General features: G+C 46.7%; 1 protein-coding gene across 1 annotated transcript in view; it reads right to left on the bottom strand.

The window, feature by feature from the left end:
* IL12RB1 (interleukin 12 receptor subunit beta 1) overlaps positions 1 to 23,861 on the bottom strand; it is a 247,624-nt gene that overhangs the window by 204,781 nt on the left and 18,982 nt on the right. The window contains exon 2 of the mRNA XM_073636892.1: positions 12,254 to 12,386. Within this exon, the coding sequence (XP_073492993.1) occupies positions 12,254 to 12,386 (133 nt within the window). The remainder of the gene's footprint in view (positions 1 to 12,253; positions 12,387 to 23,861) is intronic.

Genomic DNA, 23,861 nt, shown 5'->3' with positions numbered 1-23,861 from the left:
GTGTTTGCCTCATTCTGTTGTTCTGTGTTCTGATCTTCTGCTGCCTGACCCTTTGGACCGTGTTCTGACTACCTCCTTATCTTGCCCTTTGGCTTTGTTCAGCTCTCTCTTGATATTGACCCTGGACTGTGACCTGACTTGCGCATCTGTCTTTTCCCTTGGTATCTGCAGGCTCTCTTGGTATCCTCCTCATGGTCGCTCCGTGAGTTAGTGACTAGCGTCACAGCTAGAGTTGCTTTGGTGGTATTGGTGGAAATGCCTCAGTAGAATCTTTAATTGTGTCACATCTTCTACTGTCTTACCTTTCTTCATATCCCTCATATGTTCTCTGGCTCGAACTCTCAATTACCTCGTGGTTAGTCCAATGTAGATTTTTTTGCACGGACACTCTGCATAGTATATCATTCCTTTAGATGTACATGTAAGATGGTGTCTGATGAGGTAATTCTTGGTCCCCTCAGATTTTTTAAAGTCTTTGGCTTTTGCCATATTGGAACAAACCTTACAATGCGCACATTGGTAGAAACCTGTGACATTCAGCCATGTACCTGTGTTGTTGACTCCCATAGAGTCATAGTGGCTGTGTACAAGGAGATCCTTTAAGTTCTTTGATCGCCGTGCTGTGATAAGAAGAACTGGAGGTAAGCTTTTCTTTAGGATAGGGTCCATTTTTAGAACTCCCCAATGTTTTTTAACAATGTCCTCGAATTCGACCCATTGGCTGTTATACGTAGCTGTTAAGCATACTTGATTAAAGTGTCCCATCCAGCGTACTGGATGGGACACTTTGCCAGTGTCCCATCCCCTGATGACACCACACATGCGGTGAAACATGTTGGGGGGACTTGTGCTATGAGTACAGTTTGTCCTATTCTGCCATTTGAACGAAGGCACGCCGGGGTGCCGCTAAGTGTGTGCAGAAATATGAATACCACTATTAAATACTAGAGGCAGATTAGGGACAAAGTTTTATATACCCCTAGGCATTTTTAATCAAATATAAAATAAAATCTAAGTTTTATGGCTTGTTAGAGAGGGGTCTCTTTTGGGGTTCTCCCCATTTTATAAATACTTGAATACTGGTTTATTCCATGTTTTTCTTTTTGTTTCTATTCAGGATATCATCTCTTGGAGTTCTTTTGGCTCTTATATACCCCCTATTAATCGATCTGTGGCTGTACCTTCTTTCTCTAAACCTCCCTTGAAGGTCTCAGGATTGGGTCTCAAAGGATTTGTTCATTCATGAGATTTTAAGAGGATTTGTTCGAATAGTCAATCCTTTGAGACCCAATCCTCAGACCTTCAAGGGAGGTTTAGAGAAAGAGGGTACAACTGCAGACAGATTAATAGGGGATATGTAAGAGCCAAAAGAACACCAAGAGATAATATCCTTTATAGAAACCGAACCATATACTATTCAGAGTGTCCGTTCAAAATAAATCTACATTGGACTAACCACGAGGAAATTGAGAGTCCAAGCCAGAGAACATGTGAGGGATATTGAGAAAGGTAAAACAGTAGAAGATGTGGCACAATTAAGGACTCTACCGAGGCATTTCCACCAATACCACCAAAGCAACTCTAGTCTTTTGAAGATCAAAGGTATTGATTTTGTATCTATGGGCCATAGGGGAGGTGATTTAATTAGGAAACTTGCACAAACTGAAAGAAAATGAATTTACAGATTAAACACATTTGTACCCAATGGGCTTAATGAAAATTTGGGGTTTAATGCATTTTTATAATTCAGTGAGGTATCTATGGGTGGAGGAGGGTGTTTTAGTTGGTATTTTAACTGTATTTTATACTTTGTACTTAAAATTAATTTCTGCTTTAGTAGGTCATGCACGTAACAATTTGATGGAAAATGGACTTACCTGAGACCTGATGATATTGAGGACACCGATAGAAAGTGCCATGGGAGTTCTTGAAGAGGGATTTGCCTGATGGGAGGAAGTCTGCTAGTCCGGGATCAGTTTGGCAAAGAAGACTCTGGAGATGTTGGTACACCCAGAGAGAGTGAAATACGTAATATTATTGGATGCTCCTGGAACAACAATAGCAGAAAAACTCAAGCTGCCATCAGCGAATATTCTGGTGAAATAAGAAAAGGCATAGCCCAATACAGCAATATGCGTAGGGTTCCATTTGATTACTGAACTACGACTTTTCTGCGCTGAGCTCAGGAGCAGTGTTCTGTCACTCAGTGATGTCTGCTCAGTGCAGGGCCCCGCTCACTGGAGCAGCTCATTCTCCACGGCTTCTTGGTGTCAGCGGTCAGCAGATTACAGCGGGGAACATCTCCGGACAGGTGAGTATAAGGTTTTTATTATTTTATTCTTATTTTTACAGTTGGACGGACATTGTCCCTTGTTGGTGCTGATCACAGTGCGAGCAAGGGACAATTGTAGCACCCTGAGGATTCGGCTGCTACAGGGGTATTACACCTCAAGCCAGAGGTGTGATATTCCACTCCCGGGTAAGGATGGAGTGTGGAACTGAGCTCAGTAGGCTGCATGCACTACATACATCCCATTTCCGGGGGACAGACCAATGGTACTCCCACTAGAGAAATGTGCAGGTACGACAGTGTCTGTCCCTGGCTGGAGTGGGAGGGGGTTGGAACATCCCAGTAGTGTAGGGGCAGATAGGGAGAGCAGTCTGGGTAGTGCTAGGAGCTCATTGGGTGCTGGTCACCTGAGCTCACACATAGAGGGAGTGTATAAGGTGGGAACCATCTTAGATCAGGGTCAGTCAGTCAGTCAGTCTGTCAGTCTGTCAGAGTTGAGTCAGAGGAAGAGAGAGCAGAGGAGAAGAGCAGCTCCAAGGCCCAGAGAGAGAGAGGAGAAAGAAGGACCCAGAGGGGGAGAAGAGAGAACTCCAAGAACCCAAGATTAGATCAGCGGGTGAAGAGTTGGCACAAGGGTACCGGATCCCAAGCTGGTGGAGGGCACTAATCCTCAGCCAGAGACCGGAGGTCGTGGGCAGGATCTGCCACGACCACCCACTAAATCCACCCGGAAGGCAGACCAGGAATAGGGTCAGGGAACCCAGAGACAAGGGTTTACCAACAAGAGGCCCGAGGGAGCCGGACTTAGGTGGATCCCTGGTGGGGAAGGCCAGAGAGAAGGAACGTCAGAAAGGGAGCTCAGGATCACGCTCCAGAATTACTTGGGAGTTGGCCGAGTCCAGGACCTGGTGGACGCAGCACGGCTCGGCCGGTCACTCAAGGCCGGAGTGACCAGAACAACAGCAGTAAGTAAAGACCCTGAACTGCACAGCCCGACTCTGAGTCTCATTACCATCCTCACTGCACCTCCACAACCACCATCCTCTACACCTGACCCCCTGAGGCTATACCCCTCCCGTTGGGGGTTATACTACCTGAGCTGCACACACACCACCAGCCTCAGCGGACCCTGCTGCAGCGGCGGCCGTAGTGACCGCAAATCAACGGGTGGCGTAGTCGACATAAAAGAACATCTAGTAACATCTATAAGGACTGCCACACACTGAGCTTGACACCCTGGGCACGGACCGGGTCACCGCCACTCGGAGACTACAACCCCCATCTGATCCGGCTCCGGGTATCCCCCAAGCAACACTGGCCCAGGGGGTGCGTCAACTTTGGCGTAGTCGGCAGGATTACGTGCCCGCAACAACCGGGTACTGCGTGCCTGAAGAAAAGTTCACCGTTACCTTAAAAAGAAGTCTCCCGCCGGTTCCGGAGGGTCCCCTCGCCAACGGACCCCATCACAGGTCGTTTCCCGCCGGTTGTCCGCCATTTGCAGCTTTTTCCCGCCATCCATGGAGTTTCCCGCCACTGGGAGACGATTCCCGCCATTTCCAAAGATTTCCCGCCTTGGAAGAGCGGACGCCATTATGGGCGTGCCAGAGGGTGGCAAAAGGCCACCTCCCATCGTGGGCCAGGTCGAAGAATGGCGCCAAAAGCGGAAACCGCGCCCACCAACAGAGACTGTGATGCTGGAAGTGTCCATCAGCGTAAGAGAACTGCCCCTGGAACTGACAATCACAAAGTTGCCCCGGGACCACCCTAAATGTGGGCGGAGACAGAACAAGAGAACGAAGATGGGTGTCGCCTGGAGGAGTCTGGAGAGAGCGCACCCGGAGACAAGAAGTCTGGAGGAGAGTCCAGAGTAAGCCTACCCGGAGATGGAGGGAGAGTCAGGCAGCACCGACCCAGTGGTCAGGAGCCTGCTGCAAGTAACGACCCCACTAGGCTTAGTGGAGGTCCTGGCACAGCTCCCCCGAGACCGGGAGTGTGCACAGACTGCGCTGGAGAGCCTCGCACGGAGGATGGCCCGGGTGCAGCGAGAGACGTTGGCGGAGTGGAGCCGAGAGATGGCCCAGCAGACCGAAACCCGACAGCGGAGCACGCCACCCGAGACGAGGAGACAGACCGCCTCTGAGGATGGTGCAGGAGGACTCAAGGCCGGAGACGGCGCCGAGAAGGGAGCTGAACGGACGGAGGCAGGTAGAGGGGACGTCTCTACCCCGAGCCGGGAAACCGCGTGCCTGCCCCAGCTCCCCGTCGCAGAGACCGAAGTTCCCCCTGCCGTGCCCGTCGCTGCATCGTCACCGCCGCCGACTAGGCCTCAACCGGAAACCGCGGCCGCGATCCCTGTGACGTCACACGCCTCGACCTCGAGCGTGGCAAAGCAGGAAATACCACCGGCCTGGTCGCAAGGCCTAGTACACCCGGGCGTCGCAATTCCAACAGCGCCCCCTACCTCCGCGGAGCCACCAGCCTGGTCGCAGGGCCGAGTAACCACGGGCGCCGCCGTTCTTACGGTGCCCTTTGCCTTTAAGGTGCCCCAGGCCTGGTCGCAAGGCCTGGTTAACCCGGGCGCCGCTACCATCAACGCGCCCTCAACATCTAAAGTACCGCACCTGGGTGAGGACCTGTTCGCCCAGCATACGTGCCTGGATGGGCAGCCCTTCATATGGCCCCAGGAGTATATTCAGCTGGAACTCCAAAAGGCAAGGCCCATGTGCGAGCCCCTGATTCCGGCTCCGAAGCCTGTAAAGAGGACCTCGCCCCCGCTGGAGGAGGCACAGTTTGAGTGGGACCCCACTGGAGAAGACCTCATGGGGTTCACTCAGGAGACTCGGGCGGCCGCAGCGGAGCGTGCAGAGTGCTGCCGGCAGCAGCTCGAGGTCTTCGAGAGGGAGCGGAGAGAGAGGCGAGTCCGGGAACAGCAGATGCAGATAAGAAGCGCGGAGCAGAAGAGCCGGACCAGGAGGAATCCCCGTGCAGCTCATGGTCCCCCTTCCACCGGGACTGTGATAAAATTCAACATGCAGCATGGGTGGGGCTTCATTAGAGACCATCATACCCCCGGCGACGTCTTTGTGACCCGCAGAGACGTAGAAAGCCATCTGCCGGAGGGACACAGAGGTCGTGACCTGTATGTAGGGGACGAGGTCACCTTCACCCGGCACAAGTGTGCCAAAGGACCCTACGCCCTCCATGTGCATCGCCTGACGGAAGAGGAGCTGCGGTGTGAGGAGGAGCAGGAGGACCCGGACAGGTCTGAAACTGAAACCAACCAACAAGAAAGAGCAGGAGGACGCCGTCGTTGAAGTACGGTAGAGAGAGACTGTATAAAGTTGCCCGTCGGGGTACCAAGAACTGTTGCTGATTTAAATATGTCCCCGTTGTGACAAGAGTGAACTGTTAACCCGTGTGTCCCTATTCCCATTACCTGGCCGAGGACTGAGAGCGGCCATACCTCCCCTTGTATATAGTTGCGCTTCCTAAGGCGCCCCCTACCGGTTTTATAGGAAGCCATTTTCTTTAACAGACTGTCGCGCTTTTCCCGGTCACAAGTTGCACCGTGGCCGGAGGAGCAAGAGTGTTTACAAGACTGTTATTTATGAAAAGTTTTATATGGAAAAGTTTTATTGCTGATAATATATGTGATGTTTTATATGTTTATGTTTATGAAAAAAAAAAATTTGTATGTTTTGGATGTGTTTTTATATCTTTGGCAGCCCGAGGACGTGCTGTGATTTACCAGGGGGGAATGTAGCACCCTGAGGATTCGGCTGCTACAGGGGTATTACACCTCAAGCCAGAGGTGTGATATTCCACTCCCGGGTAAGGATGGAGTGTGGAACTGAGCTCAGTAGGCTGCATGCACTACATACATCCCATTTCCGGGGGACAGACCAATGGTACTCCCACTAGAGAAATGTGCAGGTACGACAGTGTCTGTCCCTGGCTGGAGTGGGAGGGGGTTGGAACATCCCAGTAGTGTAGGGGCAGATAGGGGGAGCAGTCTGGGTAGTGCTAGGAGCTCATTGGGTGCTGGTCACCTGAGCTCACACATAGAGGGAGTATATAAGGTGGGAACCATCTTAGATCAGGGTCAGTCAGTCAGTCTGTCAGTCTGTCAGAGTTGAGTCAGAGGAAGAGAGAGCAGAGGAGAAGAGCAGCTCCAAGGCCCAGAGAGAGAGAGGAGAAAGAAGGACCTAGAGGGGGAGAAGAGAGAACTCCAAGAACCCAAGATTAGATCAGCGGGTGAAGAGTTGGCACAAGGGTACCAGATCCCAAGCTGGTGGAGGGCACTAATCCTCAGCCAGAGACCGGTGGTCGTGGGCAGGATCTGCCACGACCACCCACTAAATCCACCCGGAAGGCAGACCAGGAATAGGGTCAGGGAACCCAGAGACAAGGGTTTACCAACAAGAGGCCCGAGGGAGCCGGACTTAGGTGGATCCCTGGTGGGGAAGGCCAGAGAGAAGGAACATCAGAAAGGGAGCTCAGGATCACGCTCCAGAATTACTTGGGAGTTGGCCGAGTCCAGGACCTGGTGGACGCAGCACGGCTCGGGCGGTCACTCAAGGCCGGAGTGACCAGAACAACAGCAGTAAGTAAAGACCCTGAACTGCACAGCCCGACTCTGAGTCTCATTACCATCCTCACTGCACCTCCACAACCACCATCCTCTACACCTGACCCCCTGAGGCTATACCCCTCCCGTTGGGGGTTATACTACCTGAGCTGCACACACACCACCAGCCTCAGCGGACCCTGCTGCAGCGGCGGCCGTAGTGACCGCAAATCAACGGGTGGCGTAGTCGACATAAAAGAACATCTAGTAACATCTATAAGGACTGCCACACACTGAGCTTGACACCCTGGGCACGGACCGGGTCACCGCCACTCGGAGACTACAACCCCCATCTGATCCGGCTCCGGGTATCCCCCAAGCAACACTGGCCCAGGGGGTGTGTCACAATGATGAAGGCACCATTCAGCATCTGGTGCTTGGGAACAGCGCTAACAGTACGCTGATTCCCAGGCGCCGGTACGTGTCAAACTGATGACACACGGATATCATACGTGTGTGTTCAGCGTGAGACATTTTGCGGATCGTGCAGCGTGTAAAAAACTGACATGTCAGCGTGTTTTGCCCACGGACACACGGTTCGTGGAAACACAATGACATCTGCACAGACCCATTAATTTGAATGGGTCTACGTTTGTTAGTGTCTCTGGTACAGTGAAAACTTTCACCACACATACCGGACACACTGACGTGTGAAAGAGCCCTTACTGCGGTCTTTGGGAGACAGAATGATCAAATCAACAGCAGGTGAAGAATTGGTTTTATTTATTTTTTATGCCGTTACTCGTGCGGTATAAGTGATTAGATGACTTTATTCTTCGGGTCGGTGCTATTACAGCGATACCAGATTCATATAGTTTTTGTATGTTTGGCTGCTGTCACACACTAAAAGATGCTTCTTTTTTTTTGCAAAAACTAGTTTTTGCATCGCCATATTTTGAGAGCTATAATGCTTACATATTTTGGCCAACAAAGTCATGTGAGTGCTTATTTTTGCAGGACGAGTTGACGTTTGTATTGCTACCATCTTCGCGCACATAACATTTTTTGATCGCTTTCTATTACGATTTTTGTGAGGCAGAATGAACATGAATGAACAAGAATGGGTCTGTTTTATAGGTCGGGTCGTTCTGGACGCGGCGATACCAAATATGTGTATTTGGGGCACTACTAAGTAAGTACTTACGAGCTGGTGCAGCTGACAGCTGGCGACAATTGCGTGCGCACATCGCGCACTGTGCGAGCAAAATTGCCTGTACGTATCCATATGTCCAAGGTCGGTAAGTGCCTAACAACCTGGAAGTTTGCATACATCCAAGGTTGTGAAGAGGTTAATATAGATGGTGATGCAAAAAATGAAAAATATTAAAAACTTTTTCTGTCATTTTCTGATGACACATTCCTACAATTGGTTCCAAATGTAGGAAGATACCTTTCAGCAATCGGGTGGTTGTCATGAAAACCTATGGCTCAATGACGTCACAGGTTTTCAGCTTACCTAGGCTACTGTACAGCGCTGCAAGTCTCGCTTACCACTGGCTACAGCATGTCAGAAACAAGCAGAAGAGGACCTTATTAGTGTTGAGCGAGTATGTTCTATTAACCCTTTCGCCGAGTACGCTCGGGCCGAGCTCCGAGTATTTATAGCTGCTCGGTGATATGGTTGAATCGCTCCCGTGTGCATGACTTGCAACTGTTTGACAGTTTTATTACATGAGAGGAATGTCTATTTCTTACACATTCCTCACATGTAATAAAACTGTCAAACAGTTGCAAATCATGCACACGGGAGCGATTCAACCATAACACCGAGCAGCTGTAACTACTCGGAGCTCGCCCGAGCATACTCGGAACAGAACATACTCGCTCAACACTAGACCTTATGCAAGAACCTTATAGGGACCCTTTTCAGTCCAATAGTTTAGCATAATGCACCCATTTATATGTCTATGATAGAAGCTCTCTGCTGCTTTTTAGGTGGAAGAAAGCCCACTTAGCTTATGGGTCCTTATGTGGCTGCACAGGTTGTACCAGGACAGGTATGTCCACAAGGGGTATACAGGACATTTTGCTGCAGCCAAGGTTAAAGGGTTTGCCCGGTCTTAAACTGCAAGTCAGCATTCACTCTATGTGTCGGTCCAATCCCGGCACCGAGAACAGCAGTCATGTGACTGCAAATATGCAAATTGCATACAGCCTGGCCACATTCCAACTAGACTATTTCCGGCTTCTCTCATCACACTTGCATTGAGCGAGGCCACGACCATCCAATTGAAATGTGGTTGGGAGTATACATATCGCATACTTGCAATCAATGACTGCCGTTCCCGGCATCGGGTTGGGAGAATCGTCACAGTATGCAGCGAGTGCAATGTGAGGATTCACAAGTCTGCAGTCACACAGAGTGACTCCATACTAGTTTAAGACCATACAACCCCTTTAACAGAAGACCAGTTAGGAGAGAAGAAGATGCAACAAGGTTGGTGAAGAGTTAATGCACATGCAATTTTTTACTTATTTTAGCTGTGGGCAGTTTTTTAAATAACTGAGATACTCCTTTAAAGAGGTATAGCCCTTTAAACATGTAGCCCCTTTAAATAGTATACGCCTGAGAATTCTCTTTTTGTAATTTTTGACCCGTCAACCTATAGATGTGTGAGGTTTGTTCTCAGAAATATATTTGGAAGCCACATGAACCATGAGAAAAAAACTGAAACTTTAATCCTATAACCACTTCCTCTGAGAAGCCCTCTCCTATAACCTATTTCTACCTATCTGTTTCTACAACCAGTCATACGTTTATATAATAACCCACTTTTTATTTTAGTTTCAACTTTCTGAGACTAAGAAATGAAGTTCATTGAAGTGAGCAATCTACATGCCTCACGTATGAATACATTTATTCACAGTGCTATAAAATTTCAGCTCATGTCTCGGTTCAATATTACATCTGAGCCCCCACTCTTCTTAAAGGGGTACTCTGATAAATGTAATAAAAAAAAAAATAAAATAAATAAAGTACATTTAAATATTACTAATTTTACTAAACACCTTTTTTGGCAAAAATTTTTGTAAAAAGGTAATCTTTAGTTAGTGCTGGATTTTAAATATGTCAGCTCCCTGCAGTTTCCCAGCCGTCCAAGCTGTGAGGTTGTAGGATGGGCTGCGTAAAGATGACAGCTCAAGACAGATGTGAGGTGAGGACAGCATCATGTCAGGTATCGGGAATGAACATTCCTCTGTTCATCTAACCTGACAGGACAAGCGGAGGAGCGAGTGCAGACTAAAGCAGGAGATAACCTTTCACAAACTGTCTTCAGCCTATTTTGAGTAAAAATGTATGTTACACTGTATATGCTGTCACTTGTATGTATTTATATATTTATTTTAGATGAGTATAAACTGTATTCCCGATACCTGACAGGACGCTGCAAGGATTGTTCTGCAAAGAAACTTCAGCATTTACAGTACATAGCAGAGACTTACTTGGCTTTTCAAAAGTGTCATTTTTCTGTACATGCCTTTTAAGACCCATTAATCTAAGCCAAAGGATAATCTTTGCGACTCAACCCTTGAAAACACAGATACTCTAATAGAACCTTTCTTCCAAGCTTGCAGATTATCTTGGAGAACAGACAACTGCCCGCCATATCTCAGGATGTAAAATACATTTTACCAGATTGTCACACTAATGGCCTACAGGGTTGCATCTTCTGCTTCTTATTGTAGACAGTTCATCTCCATGGACTTCATTGCACACTTACCAAACTATTTTGGTTGCAGTTTTATGCCTACTCTGACAAGATGTGTTTCTGCTTGTTTGTGTGTTTTTCCCTGTCTAGTTACCTGTTGCTCAGTTCGACCACCACCTGATCTTTCCTTAAAGGTGTTTTCTCACAAACAAAAGTTGATTTTAATTAATAGATCTTGGAATAATAATAATTTCCACAATTGGATGTGTGTAAATAAAATATTCCTGTGCTGAGATAATCTTATAAATGTGCCCCTGCTGTGTACTGTGTAATGTCTGTGTCTGACCGTACAGGAACATGGTCTGATCATACCACAGCTCCTGGCCAGGAGACACAAGAGAATACAGACATTACAGCAGGGGATCACAGCTGATTCTTTCTTTGAGGTAAATCTATTCACTGTCTGTTTTTAAACAATGTTTTACTTCAAAGAAATAATCAGCTGTGATCCCCGGCTGTAATGTCTGTATTCTCTTGTGTCTCCTGGCCAGGAGCTGTGGTATGATCAGACCATGTTCCTGCAGGGTCAGACACAGCCATTACACAGTACACAGCAGGGGCACATTTATAAGATTATCTCAGCACAGGAACATTACATTTAAACACATCCAGTTGTGGAAATTATTATTATTCAAAGATCTATTAATTAAAATGAATTTTTGTTTGTGAGAAAACCCTTTTAAGGAAAGATCAGGCGGTGGTCGAACTGAGCAACAGGCAACTAGACAGGGAAAAACACAGAAAAACACAGAAAACAAGCAGAAACACATCTTGTCTTGTGGGAAAACCCCTTTAAATACAGAATCTGCATGAGTCAACCTTTACTCAGTTTACAACAAAATTTTTCCTGAGCAACAAATGGGAATCTTCTGTCTAACCTGTGGTTTCCCTGTGGAAATACCTATTTGCAGTAGATCTATGCCTGAGAAATAGACAAGGGTTTTTCAATGCCTAGAACAAATCTTTATTGTTGTTTTAAAAAATTTAAATAGATAGATATATTTTGCATCTTAGAAAGTTAGTCTGACCCATGTCTAAGAACTAAAATGTAATCTCAATACTACATTTGAACGTCTGGTAAGTAAATGAAAAAATACTTGTTAATTATCATTTTATAATTTATATATAGAAATAATTTAATTTTGGCAATACATTACTTTACCTAATAAAATTGTACCTAAATTGAATTTTTTTATTATAATCAAATGTCATTCCCAATTCTCTAGACATCAGAGCTGTTTCCATGTATGCATAGAGCTCGCTTTTGTGATGATCTGCATTCTGAAAAGTGTATTCATTACACTTGTCAGTCTCTGCATAATATTATGCTTTTACAGAAAATAATATACAGTGCACTTGGGCAGGGGGTAGAGAGCGGAGCCAAATTATTGGGAATAATGGCAAAAAGCAGAATTGTGAGTGCAGCTATGGACTACAATACAAAGTATTGGCAAACTTATTCAACTTATATGGAAATATAAACTGTCAAATGAGGTACAAAGCTGAACATATTGTACTTCCTCAATGAAATTGTGAATGAAAGAAAAACTAACTTACTACTAAAGGAGGAAATGATTTGTCGGTGGAGGAACATATTATATAGTTTACTCTTTCATTAAAACATACCAATATTGCAGTGTATAGTTAGGATTTTGTGATTCTTCCCCAGGTCTCCAACTACAGTAGCAAAAATTATCTGTTGATGTGTAATTCTGGTAGCAAACAAGATCCTTAGGAGACTTCTTATTTTCATGTATACCTGTAAAGGTAAACATAGTTATATTACTGTCATTATAAAACTTAGATTTGTGGCAAAACAGAGAAAATGGTGCATTAATTAAATGGTCGTACACCTAAACAAAAAGAAGGCAGTAGGCCCACATTTAATTGCAGCAGTGATGATCAACTAGAGATTATTGAATCTTTTGAAATTTGAATTCACCAGAATAGACACATTTTTTAAAATCAATTTGCAGCAATTTGATTTTCTGTGAATCGCCAGTCTCTATCTAAAAAGCGTAAATGTTGCTGTATGCTGATTCCTAAACAGAGATAATTTTTGGACATGTTGTGAAAAAGCCATCATTTTTAGTTATTCAATAAAAGTAACAAGTATTGCTGCAGTTCTGAAGTCTAAAGAAAAGAGAGACTCCAATAAAGTGGCCATAAAATGTATGTTGTCTTCTCTTACAGGCTGACCAAACAATGAACCACAATATCAGTGTCCTGCGGCATTATCTCTTGTGTGGTGCTGTCATTGGACAAGGAATTTGAGTCTTGTAGATGACAGTCACAGCTGAGTACAGTGTCCATTTTAGGACATGATCAGATATCAAAATCAAACATCAGAATGATGTCAGTTTGAGGCTAAATACCCTGTCTGAGAACTGATTCTGAAAAGTGATTCTGACAAGTGATTTTGACGAGTGACTCTGACAAGTGATTTTGACGAGTGATTCTGACAAGTTATTTTGACAAGTGACTTTTACAACTGTATTAATAAAAAAAAAATGTTCGCTGATGGGACTTGAACCCCAAATTCTATGTCCCAAAGCCAGTGCATTAACCACTATAAACTCAGTTGTGAAATTCTAGGAGTTCTATTTGGTTATATGATTTTCAGTGCAAACTTGTCTAAAACTCATTGGGACTTATGCACAAACTGCAAGCAAGCCAAATTCAAATGAAGTTTGATTTTGATGTGTGAGTCTGATGTGTGATCTCATAAGACAAGAAAAGCTGCTGGCTAGCATCAATTGACTGGATAGTGCAATGGTAAGGCATCAGCCTCTGAAGCTACAGTGGTAGAGTTCAAATCCTGATAGGAATAAGATTTTTTTTTTATTATTATGGCTATTAAGCACACAAACTACAAGGGTGTTTTACTTTTAATATCTGACACTCTGATTGTCATCCTGATGTGTTAAGAGTTTCGGACACGCTGTCTATTTGCATGGTAAATTACATAGCAAAAGTAAATTGGGAGTACTTGGGTGGATGGAAATAAAAATTTACAATAAAGACATTTTATCATTAGACCCCTTTAAGAAAATTATGCAAATATAAAACCACTTGGAAATAGATATGTAGTAAATTAGTGCCTCCCAATTTACTTTGGCTATGTAATTTACCGTGCAAATAGACAGCATGTCTGAAACTCTTAACACATCAGGATGAAAATCTGAGTGTCAGATATTAAAAGTAAAACACCCCTGTAGTTTGTGTGCTAAAGAGTCATAATTAAAAAAATATATATATTCCTATCAGGATTTGAACTCTTAACACTGTAGCTTCAGACACTGATGCCTTACCATTGTGTTTCCAGTGAAGTAATACTAGCCAGTAGCTTTTCTTGTCTTATGAGATCAACCATGAAAATACTCAGGGTGACTAAAAGTCATTGTGATTCTGATGTTTGAAGAAAGTCACACATCAGACTCACACATCAAAATCAAACATCATTTGAATTTGGCTTGCTTGTAGTCTGTCCATAAGTCCCAATGAGTTATAGACAAGTTGGCACTGAAAATCATATAAGCAAATAGAACTCCTAGGTTTTTACAACTCAGTTTATAGCTCAGTGGTTAGTGCACTGGCTTTAGGATATAGAATTTTGGGTTCAAGTCCTATCAGCTAACAGTTACTTTTTTTTAAATTTATTATTACAGTCGTCAGAGTCACTCGTCAGAGTCACTCGTCAGAGTCACTCGTCAGAGTCACTCGTCAGAGTCACTCGTCAGAGTCACTCGTCAGAGTCCGTTCTCAGACAGGGTATTTAGCCTCAAACTGACATCATTCTGATGCTTGATTTTGATATCTGATAATGTCCTAAAATGGACACTGTAGCTGAGAAATTAAGGACTAGCTAAGCCCAGGAATAGCATGACACTGGCTGGAGACAATAGGGTGATGCTTACATACTGCACCATCACCCTATAGAGGTGAGCAGATTGCAACATAAGGAGAAGATTTAGTGAGTGAGTTGTTGATCCGCATAAGAGGTAAGATCTAAGAGCTGTGGGTCTGTGCAGGTGAGAGACCTTGACCTAGTCAACAGGAGAACAAGCTTGTACTTCTGCTGTGAGGCAGAAGAGACTGGAAGCTGTGGCTGCAGTGGTGGTCAGACAGAGGGTGGTAGGTCTATACAAAAGCTGAGGAAGCAGGTTTAACTGTCAAGTGATAGAGAGCTCTAGAGAGGGATGTGGTTTGGTTACTTTGGCCAGCTCTGAAGCATGTGTGCCTGGGCTATCCTGTTATCATTGGAACTGTAATTAATGAAAGTTTTGTGCTGTAGAATTAAAGTACTGGCAATACATTTGGGAAAAGAAAATGCATTCAAGATGCGTGTGTTAAAATCAAGCCCCATAAAGGCAGCAAAGCATACGTCTCACTCTCCATTATCACTTTGGATTTATACTTTAGTGGTGTAGTTCTGAACCTTAGCACTTGTTACTGTTATCTTTAAAGGAAACCTGTCACGAGGTTTTTCCCATATGAGGTAAGGCCAGTACCTGTAAGCCCTTATATACACATTCTAACATGCTGTATACATGCCCCCAATTCAGTCTGAAAGACAAGAAAAAGTGCTTTTATTATATCACCTAAGGAGCGGTCCGGTCCGATAGACGTTGCTAGTCTTGGTCCAGTGCCTCCTCTCTTCTTGCAATGCCGTCCTCCTTCTTCCTTTGTGTGTCTAGCATCGCGCTCCTGTGCCGGCGTAATTCTCTATGCCCTGTCGAGGGTAAAGCAAAGTACTGCAGTGCTCATAAGGCCAAAAAGCACTGGCACATGTGCACTGCAGTACTTTGCTCTGCCCTCAACAGAGCAGAGAGAAGTATGCCTGTGCAGGAGCGTGATGCTGGACACTGTGTGGATGATGTAGGATGCATCATCCACACGAAGCAGAGAAGGAGGACGGCATCTCAAGAAGAGAGGATACACCTTAGGTGAGCACAGTAAAAGCTCATTTTCTTGTCTTGCAGGCCATGCAAGGGTTTACCTTTTGCAGGATGAGCTGTTGTTTTGACAGTATTCTAGAATTTTGTCTGTCTCCATATTCGGAGACCCATACTGTTTTACGGCTGCATCCACAACCAGCATCCACCGTGTGTCCACATTATGATGCCCCTATATATCACTCAAAAGTGAAAATTCTAAATTAAAATTTTAGGACATCTGTCTGTCCATGAGCTGAATCTCAAGCGAACATGGGTCATGCACCGAGACAATGACCCAAAATACACAAGTGATTCAACAAATGAATGGTTGCAGAAAAATAAAGTTTTGTGAAGGAAAAGTCCTGATCTTAGTTCTATAGAAATGATGTGGCATGACTGTAAGGTACCAGAGGGTAGTAGCCGTGGGCGAGCTGCTGTTCCCTTACACCCTGGCACTTTACAGGAAAATCATGCAGCCGGCCCAGTGTGCTGTCTCATGTAGGGTACGTTACACTCACTTTCAGGCCACAGTCCTCCACTGCCTTCTGGTCTCCATCCTGAGGAACAGTCGCATATATATCAAGGGACATCCAGTTTGTTTTAACACTCACAAGTTTACTGGACAGTTCAAGTACATACGATTGTAAAATGCAGTATTGGGCCCAGCACCCTTCAGTTCTTGTTTCGGTAATACAGTCGGGGCTGCCACCAGGAATTTCAGGGCCCTATACTGGCCCAATACTCCCCCAGTTTCCACCCCAGCTCCGCCTCCACCCCAGTAATACAGTGATCACCAGTGACTTTATACACAAGAGCTCTGTATATAGTGTATAGGTAATATAGTGATCACCAGTGACATTATGTAGTAGTGGGGAAGGGTGTAGCTTCCCTCTGGCACTGAAAGAGTTAAAAGAGAATGTTCCCGATAGTTAGATCTCTCTGGGCTTCAGTCAGGTCCAGTTAAGAGGTTAGCTGTGATAATCCAGCCCAGTAGAGTAAAGGGGAACCCAGTGCTTTGGTTAGGCATAAGATGTGAATAAATGCCTTATGCTAAGATGTTTCTGTAGCACCCCGAGGACTCGGCTGCTACAGGGGTATTGCACCTCAGACCAGAGGTGTGGTATTCCACTCCCGGGTAAGGATGGAGTGTGGAACTGGGCTCAGTTAGCTGCATGCACCACACTCACCCCATTTCCGGGGGACAGACCAACGGTACTCCCACCAGATAGATGTGCAGGTACGACAGCTTCTGTCCCTGGCTGGAGTGGGGAGGGGGGAGGAATATCCCAGTGGAGTAGGAGCAGACAGGGGAGGGACTCTGGGCATAGGTAGGAGCCCATTGGGTGCTGGTCACCTGGGCTCGGGTGTCAGAACGGAGGTATATAAGTTGGGCACCATCGGATATCAGGGTCTGTTCAGAGAGGAGCTGAGCCAGAGAGGGCTGACAGGGAGCTGTGGCTCAGTCTGGGCCCAGCTCCAGAGCCAGGCCTGGAGTGGAGGCCTGAAGGAGAGAGAGAAGGACGAGGAAGAAAAAACAGAAACACCAGGAGCGGCCCAGGGACGCAAGTAAAGAGGGAACCCTAAGATCCCACGAAATAACGGGTGAAGGGTTGGCAGAACAGGGTGCCGGATCCCAAACTGGTGGAGGCCAATTATCCTTAGCCAGGAACCGGAGGTGGTGGACAAGTTTTGGCGCAACCCCTCGCCATATCTACCAGGAAGGCATACCATATAGGGTCAGGGAAACCGGGAAAGGTTTCACCACTAGAAGTCCCGAGGGAGCTGGACAAAGGTGGATCCCTGGTGGGGACGGCCAGTAGAAAGGAAGAGAGGGGAGCTCAGGACCACGCTCTGGAACTGCTTGGGAGTTGGCCGAGACCCGCACCTGGTGGACGCAGCACGGCTCGGGTGGTCTTAACTGTACACAAGGGACCTGATAAAGAACTGTGAGTAAAGCTGTGAAAACTGCAATTGCACGTCTCTGAGCTTCCTTGTCACACCACCACTACCACTGTCATCTTTTCCTGCTTCACCAGCTGCCCTGAGGCTATACCCCTCCCGTTGGGGGTTATACCATCCACGCTGCATAACAGTACCACCGGCCTCAGCGGTCTGCCCTGCAGCGGCGGCTTAATAGCCGCATTCAACGGGTGGCGTAGTCGGACACTAATACCATCATACTAATAACGCCACTTAGTTTGACCACCCTGGGCACGGACCGGGTCACCGCCACGAGGACTACTACCCCTATCGGATCCGGCTCCGGGTATTCCCCGCGCGCACGCAACGCCACGCAACATGGCTCAGGGGGCGCGTCATTTCCTTGTGGGCTGTAGTATTGGCAACCAGCCACAAGATGCCACTGTCTCGGATGCAGATGACAGGTTGAGTCTGCCGGCAGTATTGCAGACATTTAGGACAGTGAAAGAGTTAACTGTGTATGAGGACAGCCCATAGAGGGTGGGTGCGTTAGGAAAATCTCTGCTTAGTTTCCAGAAGCAGGAAGTGCAGGCCAGTAGTGTGTAGTACCTGGGACAGGACAGACAGGCTTTGTATAACTGGCTGCTAGGGTAAACTTGAGCCCCATACCCCAGACAGTAGGATCACCAGAGTGAAGATTCCCTCCACAAGAGTCCCCTTAGCCTGCCGGAGAAACTCAAGAGAGCTGTTTGGGACCTGGGGGCACATTCAATATGCAGGCTGTAGAAGAAGCTAGGACTCAAGTCTAGGACGTGGGGAGAACTAGGATCCGGATATACTGTCAATGGTGAGGAAGATTCTCTAGGGCTAGGGAATAGAGCAACAGAGATGCTTCACTTAAAGAGGGAACCAGGGCTGAAGTTGTATCAAGTACCTGTCGGAAAGATGCCTTATTCATTATATCTGCCTGTAAATATTGTACATATTCCTCTTCCCCAAGTAAAGTCCCAGGTATGGTTATGAATCTCGTGTCCTCTGAATTTATTGCTGCCCTGGTTAGAGAAGAGAAATGCCTGGAGACAGACGCGACCGGCTGGTCTGAAGTAAGTGGAAAGCACCACATACACTGCAGCACATCAGAGGGAGGACACACCTTTTCTGTACGGTGCCATGGCGAGCAGGGGCCACAGCTCGCCCAAGACTACCTTGCTGGGGCACCTTACAATTACACACAGGAGTGCTGTATATTCTATATAGTGTATAGGTAACACACTGACTCATCAGTGATGTCTCTAGTTGAGGTAATTCATCCTCGCTTTTCTTCTTGATCCCGCACAGACTGCTATAACTTCTTCCAGCCAAGACTCGTCTCTTCAGAAAATAACAGTTATCTAGGGCACCGCTTCCAGAGCATATTCCCCAATTTTTCCCAACTTCTATACTACACCAGATGAAGAAAAAAAAAGCAACATAGTGCTGCCCTGCACAGTAACAGGACCCCCCATTGAAAACAGTATCCTCAAAAATAATATACATCACAGAAGTAATAGGATCCCTTAATTAGCCTCTACAGTTATAATATCCCCCATCCTGGCCCCCTTGTGTATCTTTCCTAGCCCCTTATGTCTCAGTCCTGGCCCCAGCCATATGATCTCCCAACCTGCCCCATATGATCTCCCATCCTGCCCCATATGATCTACCATCCTGCCCCATATGACATCTTCGTCCTGCCACATCAGACGTCTCCATCCTCCCCCATCTGACGTCTCCATCCTGCCCCATCTGACATCTCCATCCTGCCTCATGTGTCCCATGATCCTGCCCCATCTGACATCTCCATCCTGCCCCATCTGACATCTCCATCCTGCCCCATCTGATGTCTCCATCCTGCCCTATCTGTCTTCATCCTGTCTCATGTGTCCCATGATCCTGCCTCATCTGTCTCCATCCTGCCCCATCTGTCCCATGATCTTGCCCCATGTGTCTCATGATCCTGCCCCATCTGTCCCATGATCCTCCCCATCTGTCTCCATCCTGCCCCATGATTCTGATCCATCTGTCTCCATCCTACCCCATGTGTCCCATGATCATGCTCCATCTGTCTCATGATCCTGTGCCATCTATACCATGATCCTGCCCCATGATCCTGCTCTATCTGTCTCCATTCTGCCCCATGTGTCCCATGATCCTGCACCATCTGTCCCATGATCCTGCCCCATCTTTCCCATGATCGTGCCCCATGTATCCCATGATCCTGCCCCACCTGTCTCCATCCTGCCCCATGTGTCTCCATCCTGCCCCATGTGTCTCCATCCTGCCCCATGTGTCTCCATCCTGCCCCATGTGTCCCATGATCCTGCCCCATGTGTCCCATGATCCTGCCCCAGGTGTCCCATGATCCTTCCACATTATTGATGAGCGAGCACTAAAATGCTCGGTTACTCGTTGCTTGGGTCGAGCAAATTGGAATGCTTAAGTGCTCGGTCCGAGTAACGAGCCCAATGTAAGTGTATGGGAAACTCAAGCATTTTTCTGGTGGCTCCCCCCGGCGGTCTGCACAGGGCCTAAAAATTGCCCAAATCGACGGGAACAGTGCTTAAATGACATGGGAACAGCATGGGGAAGACCCCTGGAAGGATTTCTGACTCTCAGGTCACTACTGTCAACAACGTTGTCAGAGGTATTACGCCACTTTTACGGACTCACAATAAAACATGCAAAAACGAAACCAAAATGGATTTTCCTGGGAAATATGTTAAAGAACATCCTTTCCAGGGTAATGACTTGTATATAAGGCAAAATAAATAACCAAAAGCAAAAATGCTCCTCCACACCTTGGGCTATATTCACACGTAGATGCGTTGATGCATTTTTGCACTTTTGCATTGCTTTCAACCAAGACAAATGCATTCAGCGGGAAATGTAATTTTAACATTTTACAACCTTATCTGGCCATGTGGTGTGTGACACATCATCAGACACATGCATACAGTGCTGAAAAGACATGGGAACAGCATGGGGAAGACCCCTGGAAGCATCTCTGACTCCCAGGTCACTGCCTAAAAGTGTGCCCATCATAAGTGATCCTTGGCGCATGTGAAAATGCATCCCGCCATGCACCTGTAGTTGCAGACTTGCAACAATCACTGTCTACGTCCTTGTCCCAGCGTAGCGTTCAGTTGTCCCAACCCCATTCCTTGGAATGCAAGCGCAAGTGTGCAGCCAGACACCCACGCATAGGCTGCAATGCTATACTGCCAAATTTTTGACAGCTGTGGCCTTTTAGGCTCTTGGAGGCGAAAGCTGTCCACAAACATTTCTCCCGGTGTCATCTCCGCCTTCCACAAGCAGGGGTTCCACAACATTACCTGTGTTCTCCCCAGTGCACTTACTGGGAAGGATCGCCTAACCACAAACACGTGGTCAAGTGAATGTGGCCAGGGATGGTACGGAGCCAGTCCACAGCTTTTTTTCTGAGAGTAGTATGTCATCACAGCCATATTCTTTAGCTTGGTGAAAGGACTTGGGAAAACGTATCTACTCCAGCTGTCATTTCTCCCAGGAAGTCGTCTAAAGCTGCTTACACTTGAAATGTGGCCTTTTACGCTCATGGAGGCGAAAGCTGTCCACAACCTCATGGCAGCGGCGGCGGCTGGGTGTCCATACTCGGTCCCCAGCCACCACTATATCTCCCGGTGTCATCTCCGCATTCCACAAGCACGGGTCCCACAACATTACCCGTGTCCTCACCAGTGCACTTACTGGAAAGGACCGCCTAACCACAAACACGTGGTCAACTGAATATGGCCAGGAACGGTATGGAACCAGTCCACAGCTTGTCAGTGAGTTATATTTCACCACAGCCATATTTTTTAGCTGGGTGAAAGGACTGACTTTTGGGAAATCGTATCTACTCCGGCTGTCATTTCTCTGTCACCATGTTCCGCCCATTGTCACACACGACCATGCCTGGCTGTATGTTCAGCGGTGAGAGACACAGATCAGGCTGCTGTGTTACAGCTTTCAACAACTCTGCAGCGGTGGGTGGTTTGTCACCTAAGCATTAAGCATGTTATCTTCAGCACAGCCTGTTGCCGCTTGGCCAAGGCAGTGCTGCAGTGCTTTCAGTTTGTGGCTGATGTGGTCTTTCGGAGATGGAGGCCGAACTGGAGGAGGAGGTGCAAGAGCTGAACAATGTGATGGAGGTTACATTGGCGAGTCTGGTTTTTATACTAAAGAAAGATCCTACTTTTTTTTTTTTTTTTTAAACGTTATTTTTTAAGACAAATGCATTCACCGGGAAATGTCATTTTAATATTTTACAACCTTATCTGGCCATGTGGTGTGTGACACATCATCAGACACATCCTGTTTTCATTTATGATGGAGGGACTCTGAAAGTCACAAACCTATTTTTATAGGGCCAGCAGTCGGCCCTCTCTATTGTTAGAGAGTAGTGTTGAGCCACCCCGGTAGTGTTCGGGTTCAGTTCGGTTCATCGAACACCGGGATGTTCGTGGAACTGTTCGTCGAACACCTTAGAACACCGTCGAACACCGTTAAAACCAATGGCAGGCAAGCAAAAACACATAGAAAACACCTTCAAAGGTGTTCAAAAGCTGACAAACTGCTCAGAAGACACTCTCTTTAAAAAAGCCGGCCGGCAATTCAGCAGCGGCATACACCGGTACCCGACAATTTAGACGAGAAGGAATAGAGCATCACACATAGATTAGATAGATAGAAACATGTCAGTCACATATATAAGAAGTACAGTGACAGTGTTGCTTACTGTACTTGTCATTTAGTGTTAAAGGATTTATTTAAAAAAATAACAGTGTTTTCATGCACCGTCTCTTTAAAAAAGCCGGCCGGCAATTCAGCATCGGTACCCGACAATTTATAACAGAAAGAATAGAGCATCACACATAGATTAGATAGATAGAAACATGTCAGTCACATATATAAGAAGTACAGTGATAGTGTTGATTACTGTACTTGTCATTTAGTGTTAAAATAAAGGATTTATTTATAAAAAAATTGGCGTGGGGTTCCCCGTAATTTTAGTCTCTAGCGGAGGTTAAGCAGACGGCTGGGGCAGATGTTTGAAGCCTGGAAAGGGGGTAATACCCACGGAGCTTCCCAGGCTACTAATATCAGCCCCCAGCTGAATACCTAGCCTTTACTAGCTATTAAAATGGGGGACCCCCAAAAAAATGACGTGGGGTCCCCCCTATTTTAATAGCTAGCAAAGGCTAGGCAGACAGCTGGGGGCTGATATTAATAGCCCAGGAAGGGTGCCATGAATATTGGCCCCCTCCCAGGCTAGAAACACCAGCCGTCAGCCGCCCCAGAAATGGCGCATCCATAGGATGTTCGCTCTTCCCACGGCCCTGTAGCGGTGGCAGTGGGGTAATAGGGCTGGGGTTGATGTCAGCTTATAATGCCAGCTGACATCAAGCCCAGGTTAGTAATGTAGAGGCGTCTATAAGACACCCCCATTAGTAACCCCATAGTCAAAGTTAAAAAAAAATACAAATACCCAGAATAAAGTCCTTTAATTGAAATAAACACACAATTCTTTATTGTTCTAAATTAAACCATACTTACCATCACGCCCATTCCAGCTGAAGCCAATGTCTTCTGCAATAAAAGTAAAATAATAAAGCAACATCATCCTTACCTTTCCATGGTTCCCACGACAGCTTCAGCTCTGCTACATTCACATGACAGGCTGGACCGCAGCCGAAAGCTGCCATCCAGCTTGCTATGCGGCAGACACTGAGAAGCGCAGGCATGCTTGCGCTCCTCAGTGTCTGGCTGTGACGGCATAAAGATGAGCCGAGGTCATGTCCCATGAACTCAGCTCACCTCATGCACGTCACTGACAGCATGGGAAAATTCTCCTGCACATGCGGTGAGCGCAGGAGAATTTTCCTACGCTGTCAGTGACGTGCATGAGGTGAGCTCATGTCCAATGAACTCAGCTCACCTCATGCACGTCGCTGACAGCGTGGGAAAATTCGCAGCGCTCAGCGCTTCAGCAGGAGAATTCTCCCACGCTGCGATGGCATTGAGATGACAGGCTGGATCACAGCTGAGCGCTGCCATCCAGCTTGTCATCCTTCAGAGACACTGCAGAGCGCAAGCATGCCTGCGCTCTGCAGTGTCTACTAAGGATGGCATGCTGGATGGCAGCGCTCAGCTGCCATCCAGCCTGTCATCTCAATGCCATCCCAGCGTGGGAGAATTCTCCTGCTGAAGCGCTGAGCACTGAGAATTTTTCCACGCTGTCAGTGACGTGCATGAGGTGAGCTGAGTTCATTGGACTTGAGCTCACCTCATGCATGTCACTGACAGCGTGGGAAAATTCTCCT

Source organism: Phyllobates terribilis, unplaced genomic scaffold (assembly GCF_046119375.1).
Source record: "Phyllobates terribilis strain yellow unplaced genomic scaffold, ASM4611937v1 Scaffold_1__5_contigs__length_1240528914, whole genome shotgun sequence".
Taxonomy (NCBI): Eukaryota; Metazoa; Chordata; class Amphibia; order Anura; family Dendrobatidae; genus Phyllobates; species Phyllobates terribilis.
Note: the sequence above shows the minus strand (reverse complement) of the source record. Positions and strands in the feature narration are given on the sequence as shown.